The sequence below is a fragment of the Coregonus clupeaformis genome, chromosome 37, assembly GCF_020615455.1.
Source record: "Coregonus clupeaformis isolate EN_2021a chromosome 37, ASM2061545v1, whole genome shotgun sequence".
NCBI lineage: Eukaryota > Metazoa > Chordata > Actinopteri > Salmoniformes > Salmonidae > Coregonus > Coregonus clupeaformis.
This window is the reverse complement of record NC_059228.1, coordinates 30,905,959-30,929,345: the sequence shown is the minus strand read 5'-3', so window position 1 is coordinate 30,929,345 and position 23,387 is coordinate 30,905,959. Positions and strand designations below refer to the sequence as shown.

At 45.3% G+C, this 23,387-nt stretch overlaps 1 protein-coding gene across 6 annotated transcripts in view; it reads right to left on the bottom strand.

The window, feature by feature from the left end:
• Positions 1 to 723: 723 nt before the first annotated feature.
• The window catches only part of LOC121553315 (inactive ubiquitin carboxyl-terminal hydrolase 54), a 115,718-nt gene continuing 93,054 nt past the window's right edge, over positions 724 to 23,387 (bottom strand). For 2 of the 6 annotated variants that reach the window (XM_041866339.2, XM_045211609.1), the window contains 13 exons: positions 19,468 to 19,636; positions 19,049 to 19,228; positions 15,608 to 15,784; positions 14,556 to 15,150; positions 12,625 to 12,758; positions 11,411 to 11,572; positions 10,769 to 10,888; positions 8,748 to 8,952; positions 7,059 to 8,038; positions 6,795 to 6,940; positions 6,429 to 6,560; positions 4,334 to 4,562; positions 724 to 3,761 (listed from right to left, as the gene is read on the bottom strand). In XM_041866339.2, the coding sequence (XP_041722273.2) occupies positions 3,124 to 3,761; positions 4,334 to 4,562; positions 6,429 to 6,560; positions 6,795 to 6,940; positions 7,059 to 8,038; positions 8,748 to 8,952; positions 10,769 to 10,888; positions 11,411 to 11,572; positions 12,625 to 12,758; positions 14,556 to 15,150; positions 15,608 to 15,784; positions 19,049 to 19,228; positions 19,468 to 19,636 (3,867 nt within the window). In that variant the 3' untranslated portion in view covers positions 724 to 3,123. Of the gene's footprint in view, positions 3,762 to 4,333; positions 4,563 to 6,428; positions 6,561 to 6,794; positions 6,941 to 7,058; positions 8,039 to 8,747; positions 8,953 to 10,768; positions 10,889 to 11,410; positions 11,573 to 12,624; positions 12,759 to 14,555; positions 15,151 to 15,607; positions 15,785 to 19,048; positions 19,229 to 19,467; positions 19,637 to 23,387 lie in introns of those variants that run through there. The other 4 variants (XM_045211610.1, XM_045211611.1, XM_041866338.2 and 1 more) reach the window with 4 other exon arrangements.

Below are 23,387 nucleotides of genomic sequence, written 5' to 3'. Positions count from 1 at the left end.
ACACACACAAAGGCATTCTCATGTGCAAACACTGGAATTCACACACTGTCAATTTGAGGTAAACGTCAGCTAGCACTAAGTTAGCTGTTCTTTTGACCTTTTTCCAAATTCTCAAGTTGGGGTGCTTTAGGGGTTTTTACAAGAGGGAGCAGGATGTTGTTGTACAGTCATTCTCAGCCTTACTGGCCACAATTAGAAGCGTCATATATCTTAACACTGACTAAGGTCAGTGAGTGACTAACCTATAGAGCACGGTTACTCAAGTACTATTTGAGAAGGTCCGGTCACACAAATTTCCGGATGGATATTGCCATTTATCGTCGTAATAATAAAGCCTCACCTGGCAACCCCAAACTCTTCACACCCTTCTTGTTGTGCGGTTTTAAAGCTAATTTCCCGCAATTCTACACATTGTTCATGGGGTAGGTATTTTTGTTTTGCTGTTTTAAAGCTAATTTCCTGCAATTCTACAATTTTTCGCTTGTCTTATGTGTGTTTATATGATATGGGGTCGAAGCCCGACTAAGTTCCAATACAGTCCGTATTGACCCCGTTCTGGGTCCCCATCCAGACCGCGGTCCGTCAGTTGAGTATGGGGGCTATAGAGCATCTTAGGGCCAGGAGCTTTTCCTGACCACGTGATCTGACCTGGAAAAACTCTGGGCCCTAGTTGTAGCCTACAATATAGCATAGTATAGCATAGTCACACAGAAACAGACCATCTTCATACTCTGCTCCTGTTTGGAGCACTTTATAACAACTTTATTGCAAAAATACAAGTTCCATATGCTAGCACAGCATTTACAGACTAAGTCCAAAATGGAAACCTTCCTTTATATTACCAAGAAAACACATCCTCTTAACATTTAAGTTCGAAGGCTATCATTATCTGTACACAAATGTTCACTGTTCAGCTGTCGCACTATCTGTATATTAGCATGTTAAAAAAAGAAAATGGACACCTGTCACCTGCTCTTCTACTGGCAATCCCCGAGGGGGCAGTGTTGCATAATGTACACAAACTAAGGATTATTAATTCCTTTTCATCAAAATGACTCTCACTAAAGTGGCACTCTTTGGTTAAGTGTTTAACATCTGCAACAATCCAGTTACATTTCAGTTTCAGAGACTGTTTTCCCTAAAGAAGGACAACACCACTCACACCCGGTGAATTGCACTGCAGTTGTGCATCCTAAATTCTTTATTAACCATATGATTTTAGCAATTGTTTTATCTTAAGACACTCAACCTTTCTTCCTTAAGCTACATTCTCTTCATATGCCCTCAGTCATATCTACAGTGTAGAAAAATAAGTGTACAAATATTCCAAAACAAATCAGCAATATCGTAGAAAGCAACAAAACATAATTTAGTAATTTCCTTCATTTCAGATTGTAGATAACGTAAGTGTATTTTATAAGGCTGTAGCTTGCTTTTCCTCCCAAGTCAAAAAAACCGACTTCACTGTAATTGAGGCTCTAATGATCCATAAGTTTACATCATCAGATCTAAAATCTGCCTCAAAAACGAGGCAAAGTTTGCGTTTGTTGTATTCCAGAGCTACTGTATAAATCAACGTCTTAGTAATATCTGGGTTGAGATTTCAATTAGGAACTAATTAGCCATCCCCAATGCTAGCGCATCACAAAGATAAAAGATCAAGAAAAAATGTAAATGCTCTAACGGTCAAGATACATCAAGTACGATTTGTTAAAAGCCATTGAATTGACAGCTTGATAGTCAGTTCCCATCTATGTTCTCTGTAAAGTATCCTAAAATACAGATGTGTACACTGTCATTACATTCTCTCTATGAGTGTAAACCTCTGTACTTCCTTAGCACTCCAGATCACCATCCTCTAAATATCACAAGTCTTTAAAGTACAGAAATAGGCTAATAACATTGAGCACCTCCCGTAACAATGGGAGAAATGTCAATAGAAATAAAACAGCAACAGATAAAACTATCTTAACACTTCTGAAGTGCACTAAACTTGTGTTAACGCAGTTAGGTAAATTCACTGCACTAAGGAAATCTCATATACACTTTATAACGTACACTAAGTTGAGCGATTCCCTCAGTCGTAGATCTGCTGAACAACCATGCATGGCTGCAGGGCTGTGGAAAGCCTAAAGAGAAACGTCTAGGGTCTTTAGCCCTGTCTCTCTGAGAGATACACAGGCCCATTCTACAAGAGGGCTCTAATCACCAGACAGTGCTAGCTAGTTGAAAGAATGCAAAGTACAGCAGGTCTATGGCAGAGTATATACAGGTTAGACCGATAGATTAGTTTGACAATCTATACACTACTTACCCAGGGCTCCCTAAAAAGTATAAATACAGTAGTACAGTAAGTAAATACATCTGAAAGCTCAGAGGGTACTGTTTTAATGTCAGTAATACAATGAGGAGAGGAGAGGGTGTTGTCTCTTCCAATCCAGACAGGGAAGGGTTGGTGTGAGGAAGCAGCCTTATGATGCATCCATTTCACTGTCTCACACCTGTTAAGAGTATTAATGACTGAACACGTTAACTCAACTTCCATCTTCATTCTTCGTCTGTAACAGGCTTCCTCAAAGCATGGGTATTATTGTGACCCCTGGGAACATCAGTGGAACCCATGAACTCCAGCTGTGTTGGTGCTGATGTGTCAATGGGGGAGTGAGGGGTGTACTAAACTCCAAGAAGCACAATGCCTCTCGCCATCCACCTCAGTGGACACTCAGTGCAAGTGGGGCTTTCACAACCCCACTTCTACCCAGCCTGGACTCTGTGACCTTCCAATGTTGTTGGCATCACTCTGGATCACATCATCTTTAAATAACCTTAGACGAGGCTAAACATAAACTCTATAGCAATAGACCAGGTTAAGGACCAGATAGTGGTTGGCCTGTCTGGTTAAAGAGGGTTGGGGTGGGGTTTTACTATAGACAGTAATTAATGGAAAGCGAAAGGGCTAGAACAACGTGCCCCAAGATCGCTGTTAGTCTCCTTAACACTCAGGACTAGAGTCTGACTTCTATAGCTCAACAGGGAACAGAGACAGAAAGAAGACAGAGAGAGAAAGAGGGGGTGTGTGTTGGGAGTAAACTGGGTCTGTTTCTAGGGTGACGGTGAGCTGGATCAGCTGGCATGCCGGAAGCGGGCCATGTAGGCCCCACAGGACTGGCAGTAGTGGCAGGAGGGCTCGGTGGGCAGCTGTTGGCACAGGGAACAAAGTGGGGCACTACCGGGGCCGCGGGATGTTGCCCTCATTCGGGGTTGGTCAGGCTTCTGGGTGGGCTGATGGAGGGGGTGGGCGTCCCGCATGGGCATGGATGGTGGTACCATCCTGTAGTTGGGAGTCCTCCAGTCAACATCCGGGGGTACGTCCAGGCGGAGGGGCTGGGTGGAGGTCTCGCTGGACAGCCGGTGGTGAGCTGGGTGGTGTTGGGGAGGTAGGCGGATGGGTAGGGTTCCGTTGATCCTGCTTGGTTGAGGGGGCTGCCTGTAGCCGTTAATGGTGCCACTAGGGGGGGCAGAACGGCGGGGGTGGGAGAGGGTGGCGTAGCCCGTGTCTGGGCGGCTGTAGTACCCAGGGCCAGGGCCGGGGCTGCGTCCTTCCCTGGGCTGGGGGAGAGAGGATGACCCAGAAGGAGGTACCCTGCGAGGTGCCCGCGGCAGCGTGCCGTAGCTCAGTGCAACACTCTGGTAGTTTTCACGGGAGAAAGCTTCACCCCGGTCAAACACAGCCAGAAACTGGTCTCCCTTCTGGTGATCTCCTGTGGGGCAGATCATTATTAGAACACAGCAGAGCACTAGCTATTTCAGTACAGGCACAGTGGAAAACACACTATACAATCAAAGAGTTCTGTCAATTTGTTCCTGTCCCCTGTCACACTTTCTTTCCAAAAGGGTAGTTTTGAGATATTCATATTAATATTTTTAATGTTGAATAAATTAATGTGGAAATGCATATTTCAGAATCTAGACATACTCCATATGTTAGAGCACACTATAAGGAGCATAATGACACCAATATGTTGTCTGTATCATGTACGGTTCACAGATCATTAAGTCTTAAAAATGGTTTGTGATACACATGTAAAAAGCATGTCAAACATCCTTCCTCCCAATGAAGTTTCTATGTGAGAATTGACTGAACAATCTGGGATACCGAAAATATTTTCTGCTACCGCTGGTATGGAATCGCCTAAACCCTGTAGTGTGGCCAGACATATAGAGACAATGAAAGGGATAACAGACAAAGCGAGAGTGTAATGTGATCTACTTCTGATAGGGCCAGGATGGTGCTGTGGTCTGATGACTGGAGGTGGAGGGGGCTGATGGTTACCTGAGCGTCCCAGATAGGGCCCCGAGGAGGGGGGCCGCGCTGCCTGCTGAGGGGGGTGCTGGGACATTGCTGGGGGGTTGTAGAGGTGGTTGTTGTGGATGTATTGGTGTTGGTGCTCGGGTGGAGAGAGGTGGGTGGAGGAGGGAGGGAGGTGCAGGGAGGACGTGCTAGGGTGACGTGCGGTGACTCGGGGGTCCGCATGCTTTGGCATCCTGGTAACTGGGGTCTCCTTTTTTTTTATTAAAGAGAAAGAACGAGGTTCAGTTTGAGAGAGAGAAAGAGAGAGATTTCCACCCAGCAGTTGAGAGGTAGAAAGGAGAGGAGAGGAGGATGAGAGGAAGACAGATGAGTTAAAAACAGGTTGACAAGGGACGGCTGACCCACAAACGAAAACAAAACGAAAACAACAGTCAGCACTTCAATGGCAGCACAAACCTCACCATCTATTCATATAATGCAACAGTGCCATGTCTAGTGCTGGCCTTTGTTCTTCAGCCAAAGAATGTAAGCTGAACACAAGGTTAAAAGCTTAATGGATGAACTAAATTATTTATTAATCATTTATAGATTCCGCCTCCGGCATTTTGCTGAGTGAAGATCACACCACTAGGGGCTCCATCACAGCACAGCACTGCAGATACATTATGTGAACACCAGATGGTAGTATGACAGTATGAAACAATCACATCCACTGGGAGGGAGGTGTGATGATGATGAGGTACATGATGATGTAATGATGTGCTCACCAAAGGTAACACAGACAGCACTGAGTGGGAGTGACAGCTGTGGCCTTCCCCAGTCAGGAACTGAGGATTGCGTGTAAGGCTCTGTGTTTGTGTGTATGACATATGCACAGTGTGTGTGTGTGTGTGTGTGTGTGTGTGTGTGTGTGTGTAGTGCTGAGGGATTAGTGTTTTTTGAAGTGGGTTCGGTTTGTAAAAAATCATCAAGTTTTTCGAATTCGGTTAAAACATTTTTTATTTTTTATTATTTTTACATTAAATGCATTATGAAATATGACCTTGAAATTATTTTAGAGATTTTTAATTTAAATTCCAAAGCTAAACAATGAAAACATTCCACTGTCTCTAACAACATAGAATAAAAACAATTAATAAAAGTCCCATGATGGTAGTGACTGCCCATTACTGCTTATCACTTACTAAGAACATTACTTAAATTAAATATTTCAGTTGTGATTATATTAGATGGTTGTTTGGCTGTCAGGCAGTAGCAGCCAGACAGCCAGACCACCATCTAACGTTATCTATCTGCTCCCCAACGAGTCATACTATTTAGCTAGTTGGCTCGAAAAGGGTAGCCCGTGATCGTTGGATTGCCAAAGCTGCCCATGCTGCAGAGCTGTCTGGCGAAATCACTATTTTAGTAGTTCTTCAGCATAGATAAGGTTTCAAGACTGCTACAACTACCAATCTGGTAGAGCTACCTCGAGTCACAAACTGTGTCTATCCCTCTCGTCGCTATGTTGTGTACGTTCCTCTGTGTGGGGCCGGGAAGACAAGCGCAATGGATTCTGGTCATTGTAGTTAAATACAACGTTTTCTGCACTGAACTAGGACTTCTGATAGGGCCAGGATGGTGCTGTGGTCTGATGACTGGAGGTGGAGGGGGCTGATGGTTACCTGAGCGTCCCAGATAGGGCCCCGAGGAGGGGGGTAGAGCACGGCGCTTGTAACGCCAAGGTAGTGGGTTCGATCCCCGGGACCACCCATACACCAAAAAAAATTATGCACGCATGACTGTAAGTCGCTTTGGATAAAAGCGTCTGCTAAATGGCATATTATTTATTATTATGAATATTTGCCTATTGAAAACTACATCTCCCTACAGCATCCCACAGTTTGTTCTTGATTTGATGTCTCTCGTGTTTGATATGATTTCTCTCTAGAGAAACGGCGCGTTCAGCTCACAAAAAAACTAACTAAATGGTATTTATATACATTACATTTTAGTCATTTAGCAGACGCTGTTATCCAGAGCGACTTCAAGTAATTGAACCGCCCTCTGTCAATTAGTTGTTTAATCAAAAAAAAGAATCGCTTAGCACTAGTGTGTGTGTGTGTGTGTGACTCACAAAGCTGCGGGAGGGGGCGAGGTGTTCTGGTCGTCCCCCTATGACTGTGCCACTCAGACTGCGGGCGATGCGGCGGAGGTTCTCAGCACTGTAGTTCTCGTCATCTCCCAGTGGTCGCTCACATGACCCAGGCTACAGGGAAACAACAGACACATCGTGTCAAAAACCCTCCTACACACACACACGCACGCACAAATACATACATGTATAGACACAGGGGCTGACACAAACACATGCCATTCCACCCACACACGTCACTCAGATACAGCCTTCACATATCTGCACCAAATCACTACACACAGCTTTGAACCTCACAACCAGCCAACAAACACACACACATATATATGCACACACACGTACACACACCCTGTGGATGCCGACCTTGGGGTGTTGTGTGGGGCTGCTGGGGCTGCTGGTGTAGCCTGGCGTTCTGTAGGCATGTCTCTCTAACTCGGCTGTGGGAGTCTTGGAGCGGCCAGGTGCAGCCAGCCCAGACAACAGCTTCCTAGCAGCTGCAGATACAACACAGAGACACAGTATTAGTGGTGGACAACTTTCACCCAATTCATTTTTCTCATTCATCTTCTCTCTTTTTTTTAACAGTGGTCACTGGTCGGTGAGTATCCTTACGTTGCTTGTTCGTAGTGGGCTGGGGGCTGACTCCGCGTGGGCCCCGGGGCAGGCTGGGGGCCTGCAGGCTCGCCTGGTACAGAGAGTCCAGCTCCGACAGCTCCTCGCAGGGCGACCCCACCACAGGGGCAGGCTGGGAGTTGTAGAAGCGGGTCACGTTCTCTGCCCAGTGATCCACTGGCATGGCGGCACCTGACCGGTAGTCCCCAGACGCTGGGGATGGGGTACGCCCTGGTCGGATGGGGGCGGGTGGAGGACAGTGGGAATCTGTGGGAGGGGTGTAGAAGGGGGAGTCGATAGCATCCGGCCGACCCAGGCTCCAGCCGGACCAGTTCCGGGTGGGAGGGGGAGGAGGAGGGCCGAGCCTGGAGGTGTTGGAGGAGATCAGGACAGTGGAGCTGTGGTTCTGATGGGTAGGAGGGGGCTGAGAGGGTCCCAGGGAAGGCCGTCTGGGGTAGGCATCCTCCATGTTGGCGTGGCCCCTTTCCTCTGAGGTGTGGCTGACTGGGGAGGGTGTCCTGGAGTGGGGGTGTGGGGTGGGCAGAGTCTGGGCTGGGGTGATACTGTTCCAGTGCGGGGATGCAGCTGGCTGGTGGTTGGGAAGAGCTGGGGGCTGGTCATGGCCTCCCTCAGTATAGCTCTCGTCCCAGCCGTCCACACACAGGGCAGGCAGGGAGAAGGCAGCGTGCTTGTGGAGGGGTCTCACACGAGGGCAGGAGTTCTCCAGCACACCTGACATATCCAGTCCTTCCCAGCTCCCCCTTGCCTTCGCCACATACCCCCCTGTGGGTGACCCTGTGTGATTGCTTGGGGGCATAGAGACAGGGGGGTGGCTCGAGGGCTCAAGGAGTGAGTTTGTACTGGAGGGGAGGGGCTTAACATGGAGAGGAGAAGGCGTGCTTCTGGTGGCTTCCAGGACTGCTTGTGGTTGGTCCTCCTGGGCGTCCATCAACAGTATTTTGATCGGGACAGGCTGTTCACTAGGAAGGAGGAGGAAAGAGGCTCATATTATGGGCTGGTTAGTGAATCATGGCCAGGCATCTCTCACATGTCTGAGCTCTGAAACAGAGCTTGTGTTCTAGGTCTAAAACTGGTGTGTGTGTCATGTTCCTGTAACAGATGGACTCTTTAGGCCTGGTACAGGCTAGCCCAGGGGATGGCTCAGAACCGATCCCCTGGGTCCTGGCCTCACAGCAACCCCCACAAGACTAAACAGTAAACACCCACACACACAACCCTTCCTCCACAAAACACAGCAGCACTAGCTACATTTTCACTGAATACGAGGTGGCATTAGCAAATATTAGTACATCTTTAAACATAAGGGTAAAATTGTGTGTTTGGAAAAAATATGTTGGATTAATGGGTGGATGTAGGATAACATCAGCAAACTGTTAAAACTCCAAATATATAGGCCTACTTTAAAGAACCTAGGTTAAATGAAATGAAACAGCATTTCTCACTTTTTGTATGCACGTTGAACACAACTTCTACGTACAAATCAATGGTATTTTTCCTATACTACATGCAAAGCATTTTGCATGTTAAAGAATAAACCAGGACTGTGTGATCCCTTGTTCCACTCCTTCCAGAGCCACATGAGGAGCTCAGCCAGGGGTGTGGGCTGAACAGGGCAGGTCAGCTGGGGGACGGGAGTCACAGGACACAGACAGGAGACAGTGCTGGTACCTGGGGGGCCCCTGGGGACAGGGACAGGGCTGATCCTGCTCCTCTGTCTGCTCCTGATCCTGTTGCTGGGTTCTGTCTTCCTGCTGTTGTTGCATGCGCTGCTGCAGGCCCCTCGCTCTCCTCATGCACTTTTGCAGCCGGGCCTCAGCCACTGTCCTGCTATGAGTGTTAGCACCGCCCTCATGCATGGGAAGCCCGAGTTTAGCTACAGGGCGAAAAAAGGAAGGAAAGCAGAAAAGAAAAAAAGAAAGAAAAATGCAGAAAATAAAGAGCTGAGTTATGGGGATGCATGCAAAAACACTTGGCACAAAACTAAATCATAGGATTAGACTTAATGGGGGTGGGGTTTGGAGGGGAGGGGTGGGGTTTGGAGGGGAGGGGTGGGGTTTGGGGTGGGGTGGGGGAGGACACAAACAGGCACCACGCTTGGTGAGTAACATGGATGTTGTGTGTGTTGTACATTAAAATAAAATTAAGATCAACAGTGACTCTTAACAAAAGATTCTGTTCATACGGCGCAATGGTTAAATCATATACAATAACGTTAAATTAATCAAAGTGAATTATGTTAAGCCAAAAAACGTAAATTGATGGTTTTAAACTGAGCCCTTCCCTAGGCGCAATATCTAAGAAGGCTGAGAAGAAACTAAAGGCTGTTCCTTGGTATTTTGACTCATACTGTATCATGGCAGCTGAATTGAGAAATATAGCAGCAATTTTTCTAACTCTGTCTTGGTTAGCTGGTGAAATATCTTTAGTTCAGATGTTTGTAGTACTCGACTTGACTTGCTGTAGATCTTAAAGAAGAAATGGGGTTTGTGGGACGAGGGTTTACTGGGGTGTCTGACAAGGGAAACAGTGTGTGTGAGAAAGAGTTGGGTGTGTGTGAGCATTCTTCTGTGGACGAGTCAGGAGTATCAAACACACATTCAATGTCCAAGACGCTCACGACAGAGACAGTGATACTGAGAAAGTCACATCAATACACAGATATACTAGGAAATGTGGACAAACACAGACAGAGAGACACACACCATACTAACAGACTCACTTCCATGTTGACATGGTTGTCATAGCGCTGGGTTCCCCACCCCCCTCCACCCCTGACCTGTCCCTCTCTGCACTGCCAGGCGGGCAGGCTAGTAACCACGGTGATGGGTAAACACCCATGCAACTCGCCTCGTTTCATTATCATCAGACAGAGACGGTTGGTAGACAGAGGGCTGCTGACCTTATCAGCATTCCCAAACGTGTGTTTCGACAGACCAAATTGTCCCTTCCCCTTGTCATTACTCATTCAAGACTGCTCCTGCTTATGTTTATGGGCTTTTATTTTAGGTTCAGGCCTCTTATTGTGGGTATGACTGAACAGAAAGCATAAATGTCATAAGATTTGGATAAAACAAGAGCTACAGTTGTGGGCACTAAAAAGTTAGAGTTTTGTAACAAACTATCGCTAGGAGACGATAGAGCACTGTGTTGCACACGCATTGCGGCAATTGTTCTGCCAATACCGTGGCACAACTTAACCTTTCAGGTATAGACTAGTCATATGACTGGTTCAAACCAAGTGACTCTGTGGCCTGGAAGTAGATATTTGTCCAATAGGACCCTCAAGTTCACACCAAAGGTCAAAATTACCCTTCTTGTAGCATTCACGTTCACATTATTAAAAATGTATATATTTATTTACATTTTAGTCATTTAGTAGACGCTCTTATCCACAGTGACTTACAATTAGGGCATTCATCTTAAGATAACTGGGTGAGACAACCACATCACAGTTGTAGCAAGTACATAATAACTCAATAAAGTATTTATCATGGCCAGCATGGCTAGCATCATGGCTAGCAGTTAGCGTGACTGTCTTATGCACAATATTGGTAAGGACTACAGGAGAAACACCAACAGAGACACACATAGACAGACAAACGGACACAGACAGGTAGGTGGTGATACAGTGTTATAGTGGGGCGGCTGGGCTGGCAGCAGGCACAGGGAGGCAGGTTAAGGCTACTTACACACAGCTTCGTTAACCACAGACAGAGCGGCAGACAACTCGCCAGCCTGCTCCAGCCGCAGAGACTGGTCTAGCAGCAGCTCAGCGTCCGACACACACCGCTCAAAGCAGTCCCCTTTGCCTAAGGAACACGCATACCAAAAGCAAAGCTCTTTAAACACACCAACAAAGCTATTTAAAACAAAGAAGGCACACTGTGGAGTTGAGTTAACTCAGACTTTTCTTCACTTCAGAATCGCAGCTGGCTAGCACTACTTACCTAACTCACTCAATACTGCTACAAGCCTCACTAGTTCATCCAATTTCTCTCCACTACAAATGCAGCAAACAGTCAAACATGTTTTTTTCCCTCCCTTTCACACAGTGACTGGGCCATTGGCCGGCCACACATTCTAACCCTCTGAATGAGGAAACTTCCTATTGTGTGTGTGGGGGAACAATGCTCTTTTCTGTTGGAAAACAGCAATCCCATTAGGCAGCCCACTCAGGCTGCTTTAAACATGGAGCACTGAGACACCTGCTACATAAAGAGACACACACACACACACAAACACATGGTGGGGCAGGGCTGCCTCCCAACAGAACAACTAATATAAGTCATTGTTCTCTAGGTTGGGCCTGGGGGCTGTGTCTGGGGCCTTACCCTGGTTCTGTAGTTCGTCTAGGTCCATGAACTTGCTGGGTCTGGGGTTGAAGCCCATGGCGGCCTCCTTCTCCTTCTCCTTCCTCCTCTGTAACTCCTGCTCCCTCGCTCGCCTGGCCACCTCCTCCTGCAGCTCGTCCAGCTCGCTGCGGCCCTCTCCCGCTGTGTCACACATGCACGCACACAAACACATTAATATCGTAGCTTTCTATAATGTTCCCTGTTCTATATCAAGGCAGTAAGAGAAGGTGTGAGGAGTGACAGTGTGTACACTTCATCACACTTTACGCACACAGACACACAGATATGAATGAACATAAACCATCTGCTCAGGGGTCACATGCTATGAAACACAGCGCACATGTGACATAATAATGTGTAAGTACATGCTATGGTGAACACGCAGACATTCACATTAAACATGGTGTGATGTACACTACCGTTCAAAAGTTTGGGGTCACTTAGAAATGTCCTTGTTTTCGAAAGAAAATCATTTTTATTTGTCCTCTTGCTCAGTTGTGCACCGGGGCCTCCCACTCCTCTTTCTATTCTGGCTAGAGCCAGTTTGCGCTGTTCTGTGAAGGGAGTAGTACACAATGTTGTACGAGATCTTCAGTTTCTTGGCAATTTATCGCATGGAATAGCCTTCATTTCTCAGAACAAGAATAGACTGACGAGTTTCAGAAGAAAGTTATTTGTTTCTGGCCATTTTGAGCCTGTAATCAAACCCACAATTGCTGATGCTCCAGATACTCAACTAGTCTCAAGAAGGCCAGTTCTATTGCTTCTTTAATCAGCACAACAGTTTTCAGCTGTGCTAACATAATTGCAAAATGGTTTTCTAATGATCAATTAGCCTTTTAAAATGATAAACTTGGATTAGCAAACACAACGTGCCATTGGAACAAAGGACTGATGGTTGCTGATAATGGGCCTCTGTACGCCTATGTAGATATTCCATAAAAAATCAGCCGTTTCCAGCTACAATAGCCATTTACAACATTAACAATGTCTACACTGTATTTCTGATCAATTTGATGTTATTTTAATGGACAAAAAAATTGATTTTCTATCGAAAACAAGGACATTTCTAAGTGACCACAAACTTTTGAACGGTAGTATATATACACACACCCTAAAACAATTCCACATAGAAATACACTTTCCCACACACATTGTGGGAAACATACTCACACACACGGACTCAGACCTACCCAGGCTTATGTGGCTGTTGCCCCTGCATGAAGCCTTGACATCCTGCAGGAGAGCACTGCTGCTCTTAGACTTGGGCACGGTGCGCCATGATGGACCTGAGCTGGAACTGGAGGGCTTCTTCAGACCGGTGTCCCTGAGAAACACACACAGAGAGACAGACAGAGAGGTCAGCCATACCATATGCAGTTCATCATGTCCCTGTGTGAGTCTACCCTTTTCGGATATGTGAGTTACGATCATCTGGAATCTTTCATAGCGGTCCTAGCAGTATGTACAGTTGAAGTCGGAAGTTTACATACACTTAGGTTGGAGTCATTAAAACTCATTTTTCAACCACTCCACAAATTTCTTGTTAACAAACTATCGTTTTGGCAAGTCGGTTAGGACATCTACTTTGTGCATGACACAAGTAATTTTTACAACAATTGTTTACAGACAGATTATTTCACTTATAATTCACAGTATTACAATTCCAGTGGGTCAGAAGTTTACACACACTAAGTTGACTGTGCCTTTAAACAGCTTGGAAAATTCCAGAAAATTTTGTCATGGCTTTAGAAGCTTCTGATAGGCTAATTGACATCATTTGAGTCAATTGGAGGTGTACCTGTGGATGTATTTCAAGGCCTACCTTCCAACTCAGTGCCTCTTTGCTTGACATCATGGGAAAATCAAAAGAAATCAGCCAAGACCTCAGAAAAAATAATTGTAGACCTCCACAAGTCTGGTTCATCCTTGGAAGCAATTTCCAAACGCCTGAAGGTACCACGTTCATCTGTACAAACAATAGTACGCAAGTATAAACCCCATGTGACCACGCAGCCGTCATACCGCTCAGGAAGGAGACGCGTTCTGTCTCCTAGAGATGAACGTACTTTGGTGCGAAAAGTGCAAATCAATCCCAGAACAACAGCAAATGACCTTTTGAAGATGCTGGAGGAAACATGTGCAAAAGTATCTATATCCACAGTAGAACGAGTCCTATATCGACATAACCTGAAAGGCCGCTCAGCAAGGAAGAAGCCACTGCTCCAAAACCGCCATAAAAAAGTCAGACTACGGTTTGCAACTGCACACGGGGACAAAGATCGTACTTTTTGGAGAAATGTCCTCTGGTCTGATGAAACAAAAATATAACTGTTTGGCCATAATGACCATCGTTATGTTTGAAGGAAAAAGGGGGACTCTTGCAAGCCGAAGAACACCATCCCAACCGTGAAGCATGGGGGTGGCAGCATCATGCTGTGGGGGTGCTTTGCTGCAGGAGTGACTGGTGCACTTCACAAAATAGATGGCATCATGAGGAAGGACAATTATGTGGCTATATTGAAGCAACATCTCAAGACATCAGTCAGGAAGTTAAAGCTTGGTCGCAAATGGGTCTTCCAAATGAACAATGACCCCAAGCATACTTCCAAAGTTGTGGCAAAATGGCTTAAGGACAACAAAGTCAAGGTATTGGAATGGCCATCACAAAGCCCTGACCTCAATCCTATAGAACATTTGTGGGCAGAACTGAAAAAGCGTGTGCGAGCAAGGTGGCCTACAAACCTGACTCAGTTACACCAGCTCTGTCAGGAGGAATGGGCCAAAATTCACCCAACTTATTGTGGAAGCTTGTGGAAGGCTACCCGAAACGTTTGACCCAAGTTAAACAATTTAAAGACAATGCTACCAAATACTAATTGAGTGTATGGAAACTTCTGAACCACTGGGAATGTGATGAAAGAAATAAAAGCTGAAATAAATCATTCACTCTACTATTATTCTGACATTTCACATTCTTAAAATGAAGTGGTGATCCTAACTGACCTAAGACAGGGAATTTTTACTAGGATTAAATGTCAGGAATTGTGAAAAACTGAGTTTAAATGTATTTGGCTAAGGTGTATGTAAACTTCTGACTTCAACTGTATATACTCTACTGTACCTGTGTGCATTAGCAGAATTGGGTCCCTCGCCGAGAGGCATGTCCAGGCTGACAGGACTGTTACTGTTCCTCTCGCTGCTCTCATAGCCGCTCTCCATCCTCTGGATGAGCCTGGGGGGCTGCTGCTCCATGTTATGGCCCCTGGGGGTCGGCAGGGTCCAGGAGGAGGCCATATTACCAAAGGGCTCCTGTCCTTTTCCAGTGAGTGACCCTGTGGGGCCCTCGGCTGGGGCCCCACTGTCTTCAGGCAGGGTGGCCCCTAGGGGACTATACCCGGCCTGTTTGCGTTTCTCCCTGCTGAAGATGCTGTCTATATTGAGGACCTCTCTCCGGGGCCTCCAGGCCGGTCTGTAGCGTCCCCCAGAGGAGCTTGACTTGGACTCACTGCTGGTGCTGTCGGCCTCCCAGTCTCTTGACTTGGTGGTGGCCCCCGGCTCAACCCTTAGACCCCCAAGGGCCCCGGAGCCCGAGGAAGAGGCGGAGAGGGGCCGGCTGTGGATGATGTTGCTCATGGTCTCCTTGAAGTCCCTCAGTCGACTGGAGGAGGAGGACTTGGTTGCGGTGCGAGGTGCCTGCTGCTCTTTCAGAGTCTCACCTAGAAACCAGGGAGAGAGGGGAGAAAAGAGGAGTGAGATGGAGGGAGGGAGACAGAGAGAGAGTGGGAGATAAAGACATTAGTAGTGTGATGTCATGTGTTGATGGGGGAGGTGGAAAAAGCAAGAAAATAATGGGCTGAAAGTGCAACGTGAGTGACAACTTTGGTGATAACTGATAACTGGACAGAACAAAATAAAATGGTAAGGACACACATATTTTTGTATACTACACGATACCCTACTCCTGTACCTGATTCTGATCTTCTGGTTAAATTTCTAAAACCAAAATATTTTGAACTACTGAGGCACTGATTCTGATGAAGTCTAAGTTGCTAGATACAGTATATAGTCTCCTGAGTCATCATGCCCTTCTGTCATAGGTCACTTGTCCCCTGGCTCTGCCATGTGATTGGTCTCTAGTCTCCTAGTTCTGCCGTGTGATTGGTTCCTGCGTACCCTCGCTGTGGTAACCTGCCGACGTGGCCTCGTCAGTCTTAGAGCCCCGGCTCCTCTCCTCAAGTCGCCGTGGACGACTAGAGCTCCGCCTCCTGTCACTGGCCCCGCCCTTTCTGTCCACTGTCCCGCCTTTCCTCAGAGAGTGGCACTGCACTGACCCACTGTCCGCCACTTGGCCTTAGCAACAACGAGAAGTGGGGGAGGACATTTTCAATGACCGTTTATGTGGTTAGGACATGAGAGACATGATGACACATGATCAATGATCAACATGATTGAGTAATGGCTGTGGCTCTAATCCTCTATACAGTACTTACAAATATGTCTCAGTATGTTTGGGTAAGCATTACATGCTTAATCCTAAGTAGTTGCATGTGTGCAAGGTAAAAGCATGAATAAATATATAGCTTAGTCTGTGTATATGCGTGGGAGTCAAATGTTTGGACACACCTACTCATTCAAGGGTTTTTCTTTTATTTTTACTATTTTTTACATTGTAGAATAATAGTGATGACATCAAAACTATGAAATAACACATATGGAATCATGTAGTAACCAAAAAAGTGTTAAACAAAACAAAATATATTTTATATTTGAGATTCTTCAAAGTAGCCACCCTTTGCCTTGATGACGGCTTTGCACACTCTTGGAATTCTCTCAACCAGCTTCATGAGGTAGTCACCTGGAATGCATTTCAATGAACAGGTGTGCCTTCTTAAAAGTTTATTTGTGGCATTTCTTTCCTTCTTAATGCTTTTGAACCAATCAGTTGTGTTTTGACAAGGTAAGGGGGTATACAGAAGATAGCCCTATTTGGTAAAAGACCAAGTCCATATTATGGCAAGAACAGCTCAAATAAGCAAAGAGAAACAACAGTCCATCATTACCTTAAGACATGAAGGTCAGTCAATACAGATCATTTCAATAACTTTTAAAGTTTCTTCAAGTGCAGTCGCAAAAACCATCAAGCGCTATTATGATACTGGCTCTCATGAGGACTGCCACAGGAATGGAAGACCCAGAGTTACCTCTGCTGCAGAGGATAAGTTCATTAGAGTTACCAGCCTCCGAAATTGCAGCCCAAATAAATGCTTCACAGAGTTCAAGTAACAGACACATCTCAACATCAACTGTTCAGAGGAGACTGTGTGAATCAGGCCTTCATGGTCGAATTGCTGCAAAGAAACCACTACTAAAGGACACCAATAAGAAGAAGGGACTTGCTTGGGCCAAGAAACACAAGCAATGGACATTAGACCGGTGGAAATGTGTCCTTTGGTCTGGAGTCCAAATTTGATATTTTTGGTTCCAACCGCCATGTCTTTGTGAGACGCGGTGGGTGTGAACGGATGATCTCTGCATGTGTATTTCCCACCGTAAAGCATGGAGGAGGAGGTGTTATGGTGTGGGGGTGCTTTGCTAGTGACGCTGTCTGTGATTTATTTAGAATTCAAGGCACACTTAACCAGCATATGCCATCCCATCTGGTTTGGGCTTAGTGGGACTATAATTTGTTTTTCAACAGGACAATGACCCAAAACACCTCCAGGCTGTGTAAGAGCTTTTTGATCAAGAAGGAGAGTGATGGAGTGCTGCATCAGAGGACCTGGCCTCCACAATCCCCCGACCTCAACCCAATTGAGATGGTTTGGGATGAGTCGGACCGCAGAGTGAAGGAAAAGCAGCCAACAAGTGGTCAACATATGTGAGAACTCCTTCAAGACTGTTGGAAAAGCATTCCAGGTGAAGATGGTTGAGAGAATGCCAAGAGTGTGCAAAGCTGTCATCAAGGCAAATGGTGGCTATTTGAAGAATCTCACATTTAAAATATATTGATTAGTTATTTTGATTCTATATGTTTTATTTCATAGTTTTGATGTCTTCACTATTATTCTACAATGCAGAAAATAGTCAAAATAAAGAAAAACCCTTGAATGAGTAGGTGTGTCCAAACTTTTGACTGGTAGTGTATATCACCAGTAGTACATTTACCGTTAATTCCTATAATTTATAATCTACAATGTTTGTTTGGTTATGGTAATTTCTGTTAATCCATTCAATATATTATTATTCCAGTCTTTTACCATTCTCATTGTCAGAGTGGACACGTTGTGTGCAGAGTGCACAACCTATGCTACACTTGTGAGAAACAAGTTGGTTTATTTCATTCCATTTACGAGTTTTGTCAATTCAGTCATTGTCTTTTGTTTGGAGCGCTACTGTCAATGTTGAGTAAGGACTCACACCTGATTACACATAGAAGTAGGCCTACTGGCTACCTGGCCTGCGTGCAAATGTAGGCATATATAAATGTGCCCATTTGGGGATCTGATAGTATTTCTGATTGGCTTAATGCGCCACCACTAATGAGCTGTGGAGCTTCTCAAAGTAATGTTTTCTTCACCTCAAACAAGCAAACAAAGTCTGTTTTTACATCCATTGAGAATGACAATAGTTCCTCAATGTATCTTTAAAATATTTCCAGCTCTCTCCCTTTCGATAACCACTCAGCATGAATGGAAAAATGTCATACTCTGATCCAGTGGAAACTTCATAAAATAGGCCTACCTGATGAGCTCTTATCCCTTGCGCAAAAGCCTACAGCTGTGTCTATCCCGAGCTCACTGGCGCTGGAAACTCTGAGGGCCCAGAATATTTTATACAATGTTGCAAGTTTGCTAGCACAAGCTTCAGGCCTGACCCAAGTTAATAGTTGATACAATGTTTCAAGTTCGTTGCAGACAGGCCATGCGTAGCCAATGTGATTTATACGATAATTCACTTTTATCAGGATATTTTCTACCTGCAGGCTGCAATGTTTTTATTTGTTGGCTTTATGTAGGCTATGTTTACATAGTTGGCAATGGCAATAGAAGTTACTTTTTAGGTTTGTATAATTTTCATTTAGATTTGGATAGAATTTTGATTAACCATATGGCAACGATTTTGAGATACGAAGACATTATTATAAATTAAATGAAACTGTTCCACGGAAATGTACATATGAAAACCACAACTGGCACGCAGATCGGTACAAATTGTAAGATAAATTGGCATTCCACATGAGAAAGGTTGCCGACTCCTGGTGTAGCCTATTACCGGCAACTTCAGGAAAGTAGAAAGCCAGCAGGAACTGGAGGAGGATGGTCGGGTCAGGTTAATACGTTTTTTCCCTTATGGTTATCTTGATCTCTGGCTCCCTCTTGAGTCATTTGTGTCTTATTTCATCAAACAGTTCACTTAAAGCATCAGACAAGCATATAGTTGATTTGATTAAAACACATAGGGTGTGTCTATACTGTATATGGAAAAATACACGTTTAAAAATGTCGAAAGAACAGACGACTTTTGGTCGACCAACATTTTTTTTGTCTGGGACAGTCCTAGTATATATATCCTGTCTGTGTGTGTATGTCACCCCTGTATTCCTCCTCCTCCTACCTGGGGTCTCCAGGCTGCTGTGGGAGGCTGCATCATTGTCCGGGTTACAGATTATGGTTCCCTGGGAGTCGGAGGAGAAGTGGCTGGCCATGGACTCATGGTGGGAGTGGGAGTGCTTGTAGGAGTAGCTGTCTGTCGACGAGTCAGTGCGAGTGTCACTGGAGATGGATGGCTCTCGGCCTGATGACAACACATGATAAGCAAAACACATCACCATGACAATGGAACAGACACAGACAGCCTGCAGAGATAATGGGACGACACAAGCCGGAGTACCAGATGGGCAGGGTTTGCAATTTGGGGACTATTCCATTAGTTTCATTTGAAAGAAAACAAATACTATTTGAACCCAGGTGTAGTATGTAACAGCCATCCTGTGTGTGTAGCACTGATCTTGTGTGAAGCGAGGCGTCTCGTACCCGAGTCCTCGCTGTCGTAGTAAGCCTTGTTGAAGTGGTGCAGGTCCAGGCGGGAGGGCAGGTCCTGCACTGACACGGGCGTCCCCCGGGGGTCAGCGTATAACAGTAGCAGGGGCTGGTAGTGGCCCTTGATGCACCGTGACACCACGTCCTTCCACTTGGGTCCAATCTACCAGGAAGAGAAGGAAACTCTGTCACAACTTTCCAGGGAACTCAAAATAATGGTGGTTAGATGTGAGTATTCAGCTCATCCCTAATGTGAATCTCAAACTTTTGGGAAAGAGAAACATCCAGAAAATTACACACAGAGCGATGCGAGTGAGCTCACATAAGAATGAGAGTTAGTCAAGACAACATTTACAGTCCAATATTTACTGGCTAACATTAACTGACTCTGTAAGCGCCAGAGGGGAGGGAACCAAAAGAGTCAGGAGGGAAGTTGTTATCAAGCGAAGTCTTTCCCTCCCATTTTCCAACCCCATCTTACCTCAACCTGGTTTTCCAAACGTACGATGAACGCTCTGCTCTCACTCAGCACAGGAATCAGTAACAGCACAACACCGACGTATCAGCAAAGTGTGTACGTGTGTGTGTGTGTGTCTACAGTGGTGGTCGCTGTGCTCTGGCTCTGTATTGGCCACGCCCTCCTGTCCAGCTGTCCAGATAAACAATGGAAGGATATCCTTGTTTTCAGGCCACTTTTGTTCAAACCCTCACTGGCTCATGTACCGGCTTTACAGACAGACAGAGACACACAGAGAGAGAGAGAGAGAGAGACAGACAGAGACAGAGACAGAGACAGAGACAGAGAGAGAGAGAGAGAGAGAGAGAGAGAGAGAGAGAGAGAGAGAGAGAGAGAGAGAGAGAGAGAGAGAGAGAGAGAGAGAGAGAGAGAGAGAGAGAGAGAGAGAGAGAGAGAGAGAGAGAGAGAGAGAGAGAGAGAGAGAGAGAGAGAGAGAGAGAGAGAGAGCTGCTTTGTGTGCAACTGTCCAGGAGTGAATGTACAGCACAGCCATTATGAGACTAAAGCAATGATAGGATAGAGAGGAGAGAAGGGAGAGGAGAGAAGGGAGATGGGAAAAGTGGGGAGAAGATAAAGGATAGAGGAGGGGGAAAAGGGAAGAAGGGATGTCAGAAAGGAGATGAGAGAGACCCAGACCAGTGGGGGAGGGGGGAGGACTTGGTAGAGAGAGAAGAGGGGAAAAAGATAGCAGAGAGCCAGAGCAGTGGAGGCCGGCCCGGTGCCCACAGAGCTGTGTGTCATTTCCTTCCCCCAGGAGAGGGGCTGAGAAAGATACACCACAGCTGGGTCAGCAGGCCAGGCGTGTGGAACTAACTAACTAACGCCTCTGCTCGTTGCTCACACACCTCGTCACACTGGGAGAGGGGACCTGACCTGGAACTTCAGGAGAAGCCAATCAGTACTCACACCCATGACTGGTCACAACACTGCTGAAGTGTGAACCACCAATCAGAGTTCATCCATTTGACCTCATGTGACAGGCTTTGAGGTCCTCAGAAACTTTGCAGACCTCTCATTGTCCATGATAAAGACTGTGGCAGGTTACATGTTTCTCTGCATGAATACCTGTATATACATGTTGATTGTTGTTTATATTGTCTTTTTGTATGGCGTGAATATCCACCGTAGGATAATAAAGTTGACTAAGGGCAATTCCATTGGTAACAGAATTACGCTGAGATTTTTCACTTTAAAATGTATACCAAACAAAAACCATTGATTTCAAAGTTTAACAAACTATAGAAAACTCTATGCACAAGGACCACTTTTAACAATTTCCACTGAACATTTGACAAAAACCCATTTACAGGAAGAACTGTAAATGGAACTTTCCAGTAAATGTATTTTTTTGTTTTACTGTATAAATTGTTCCAAGCAGTCTCAGCGTAATTCCGTTACTGTGAAATTGCCCCTAAACTAAACTACTCCTATGACAACCATCCTTCCTTTGGCTGTCATGACAACTATGTCACAGATAAAAAATGGAACAAAAACACCCCCAGCCCGTCAGTGAGTCAACGTAAACTAATGGCGCTGCGGTGAAATGAGCAATAAACACACACAGAGAGAGACAGAGGGCTTAGAATAGAGCCGACGGGCCAGGCCACTGTTTAGCAATGAAAGAAAACATTAGGTATTTCGCTGTTAAAAGATTAATATCCTCTCCCTCTTGACACAGCAACGTGAGAGAGGGAGAGAGAGAGAGAGAGAGAGAGACAGAGACATTAACATATAAGATGGAGGATTCATATCTGAGAGGATTCTGAAAAAAGACCTGTATAGCTCATGTTCATCTCACAGTAACATCATCCAAGTGAGGAGCACAGCATAGCCAAACACAACTTGTATGATTTCTTACTACAAACACAGAAACTACGCAGTAAACATTCAAAAAATACATTCACACAGAGTTAGGATGGGCATTTGACATTTTTTGACTGTTCGAGTTCTCAAAATACATATTTAAAACACAAGGCCCACACTGTAAAAAAAATATGTGCGCAATTACAGTGCCTTGCAAAATTATTCATCCCCCTTGGCGTTTTTCCTATTTTGTTGCATTACAACCTGTAATTTAAATGGATTTTTATTTGGATTTCATGTAATGGACATACACAAAATAGTCCAAATTAGTGAAGTGAAATGAAAAAAATAACTTCTTTCAAAAACGTCTAAAAAATAAATAACGTGGTGCGTGCATATGTATTCATCCCATTTGCTATGAAGCCCCTAAGTAAGATCTGGTGCAACCAATTACCTTCAGAAGTCACATAATTAGTTAAATAAAGTCCACCTGTGTGCAATCTAAGTGTCACATGATCTGTCACATGATCTCAGTATATATACACCTGTTCTGAAAGGCCCCAGAGTCTGAAACACCACTAAGCAAGGGGCACCACCTAGCAAGTGGCACCATGAAGACCAAGGAGCCCTCCAAACAGGTCAGGGACAAAGTTGTGGAGAAGTACAGATCAGGGTTGGGTTATAAAAAAATATCAGACACTGAACATCCCACGGAGCACCATTAAATCCATTATTAAAAAATTGAAAGAATATGGCACCACAACAAACCTGCCAAGAGAGGGCTGCCCACCAAAACTCACGGGCCAGGCAAGGAGGGCATTAATCAGAGAGGCAACAAAAAGACCAAAGATAACCATGAAAGAGCTGCAAAGCTCCACAGCGGAGATTGGAGTATCTGTCCATAGGACCCCTTTAAGCCGTACACTCGGAAGAGTGGCCAGAAAAAAGCCATTGCTTAAAGAAAAAAATAAGCAAACACGTTTGGTGTTCGCCAAAAGGTATGTGGGAGACTCCCCAAACATATGGAAGAAGGTACTCTGGTCAGATGAGACTAAAATTGACCTTTTTGGCCATCAAGGAAAACGCTATGTCTGGCGCAAACCCAACACCTCTCATCACATCGAGAACACCATCCCCCCCACAGTGAAGCATGGTGGTGGCAGCATCATGCTGTGGGGGTGTTTTTCATCGGCAGGGACTGGGAAACTGGTCAGAATTGAAGGAATGATGGATGGCGCTAAATACAGGGAAATTCTAGAGGGAAACCTGTTTCAGTCTTCCAGAGATTTGAGACTGGGACGGAGGTTCACATTCCAGCAGGACAATGACCCTAAGCATACTGCTAAAGCAACACTTGAGTTGTTTAAGGGGAAACATTTAAATGTCTTGGAATGGCCTAGTCAAAGCCCAGACCTCAATCTAATTGAGAATCTGTGGTATGACTTAAAGATTGCTGTACACCAGCGGAACCCATCCAACTTGAAGGAGCTGGAGCAGTTTTGCCTTGAAGAATGGGAAAAAATCCCAGTAGCTAGATGTGCCAAGCTTATAGAGACATACCCCAAGAGACTTGCAGCTGTAATTGCTGCAAAAG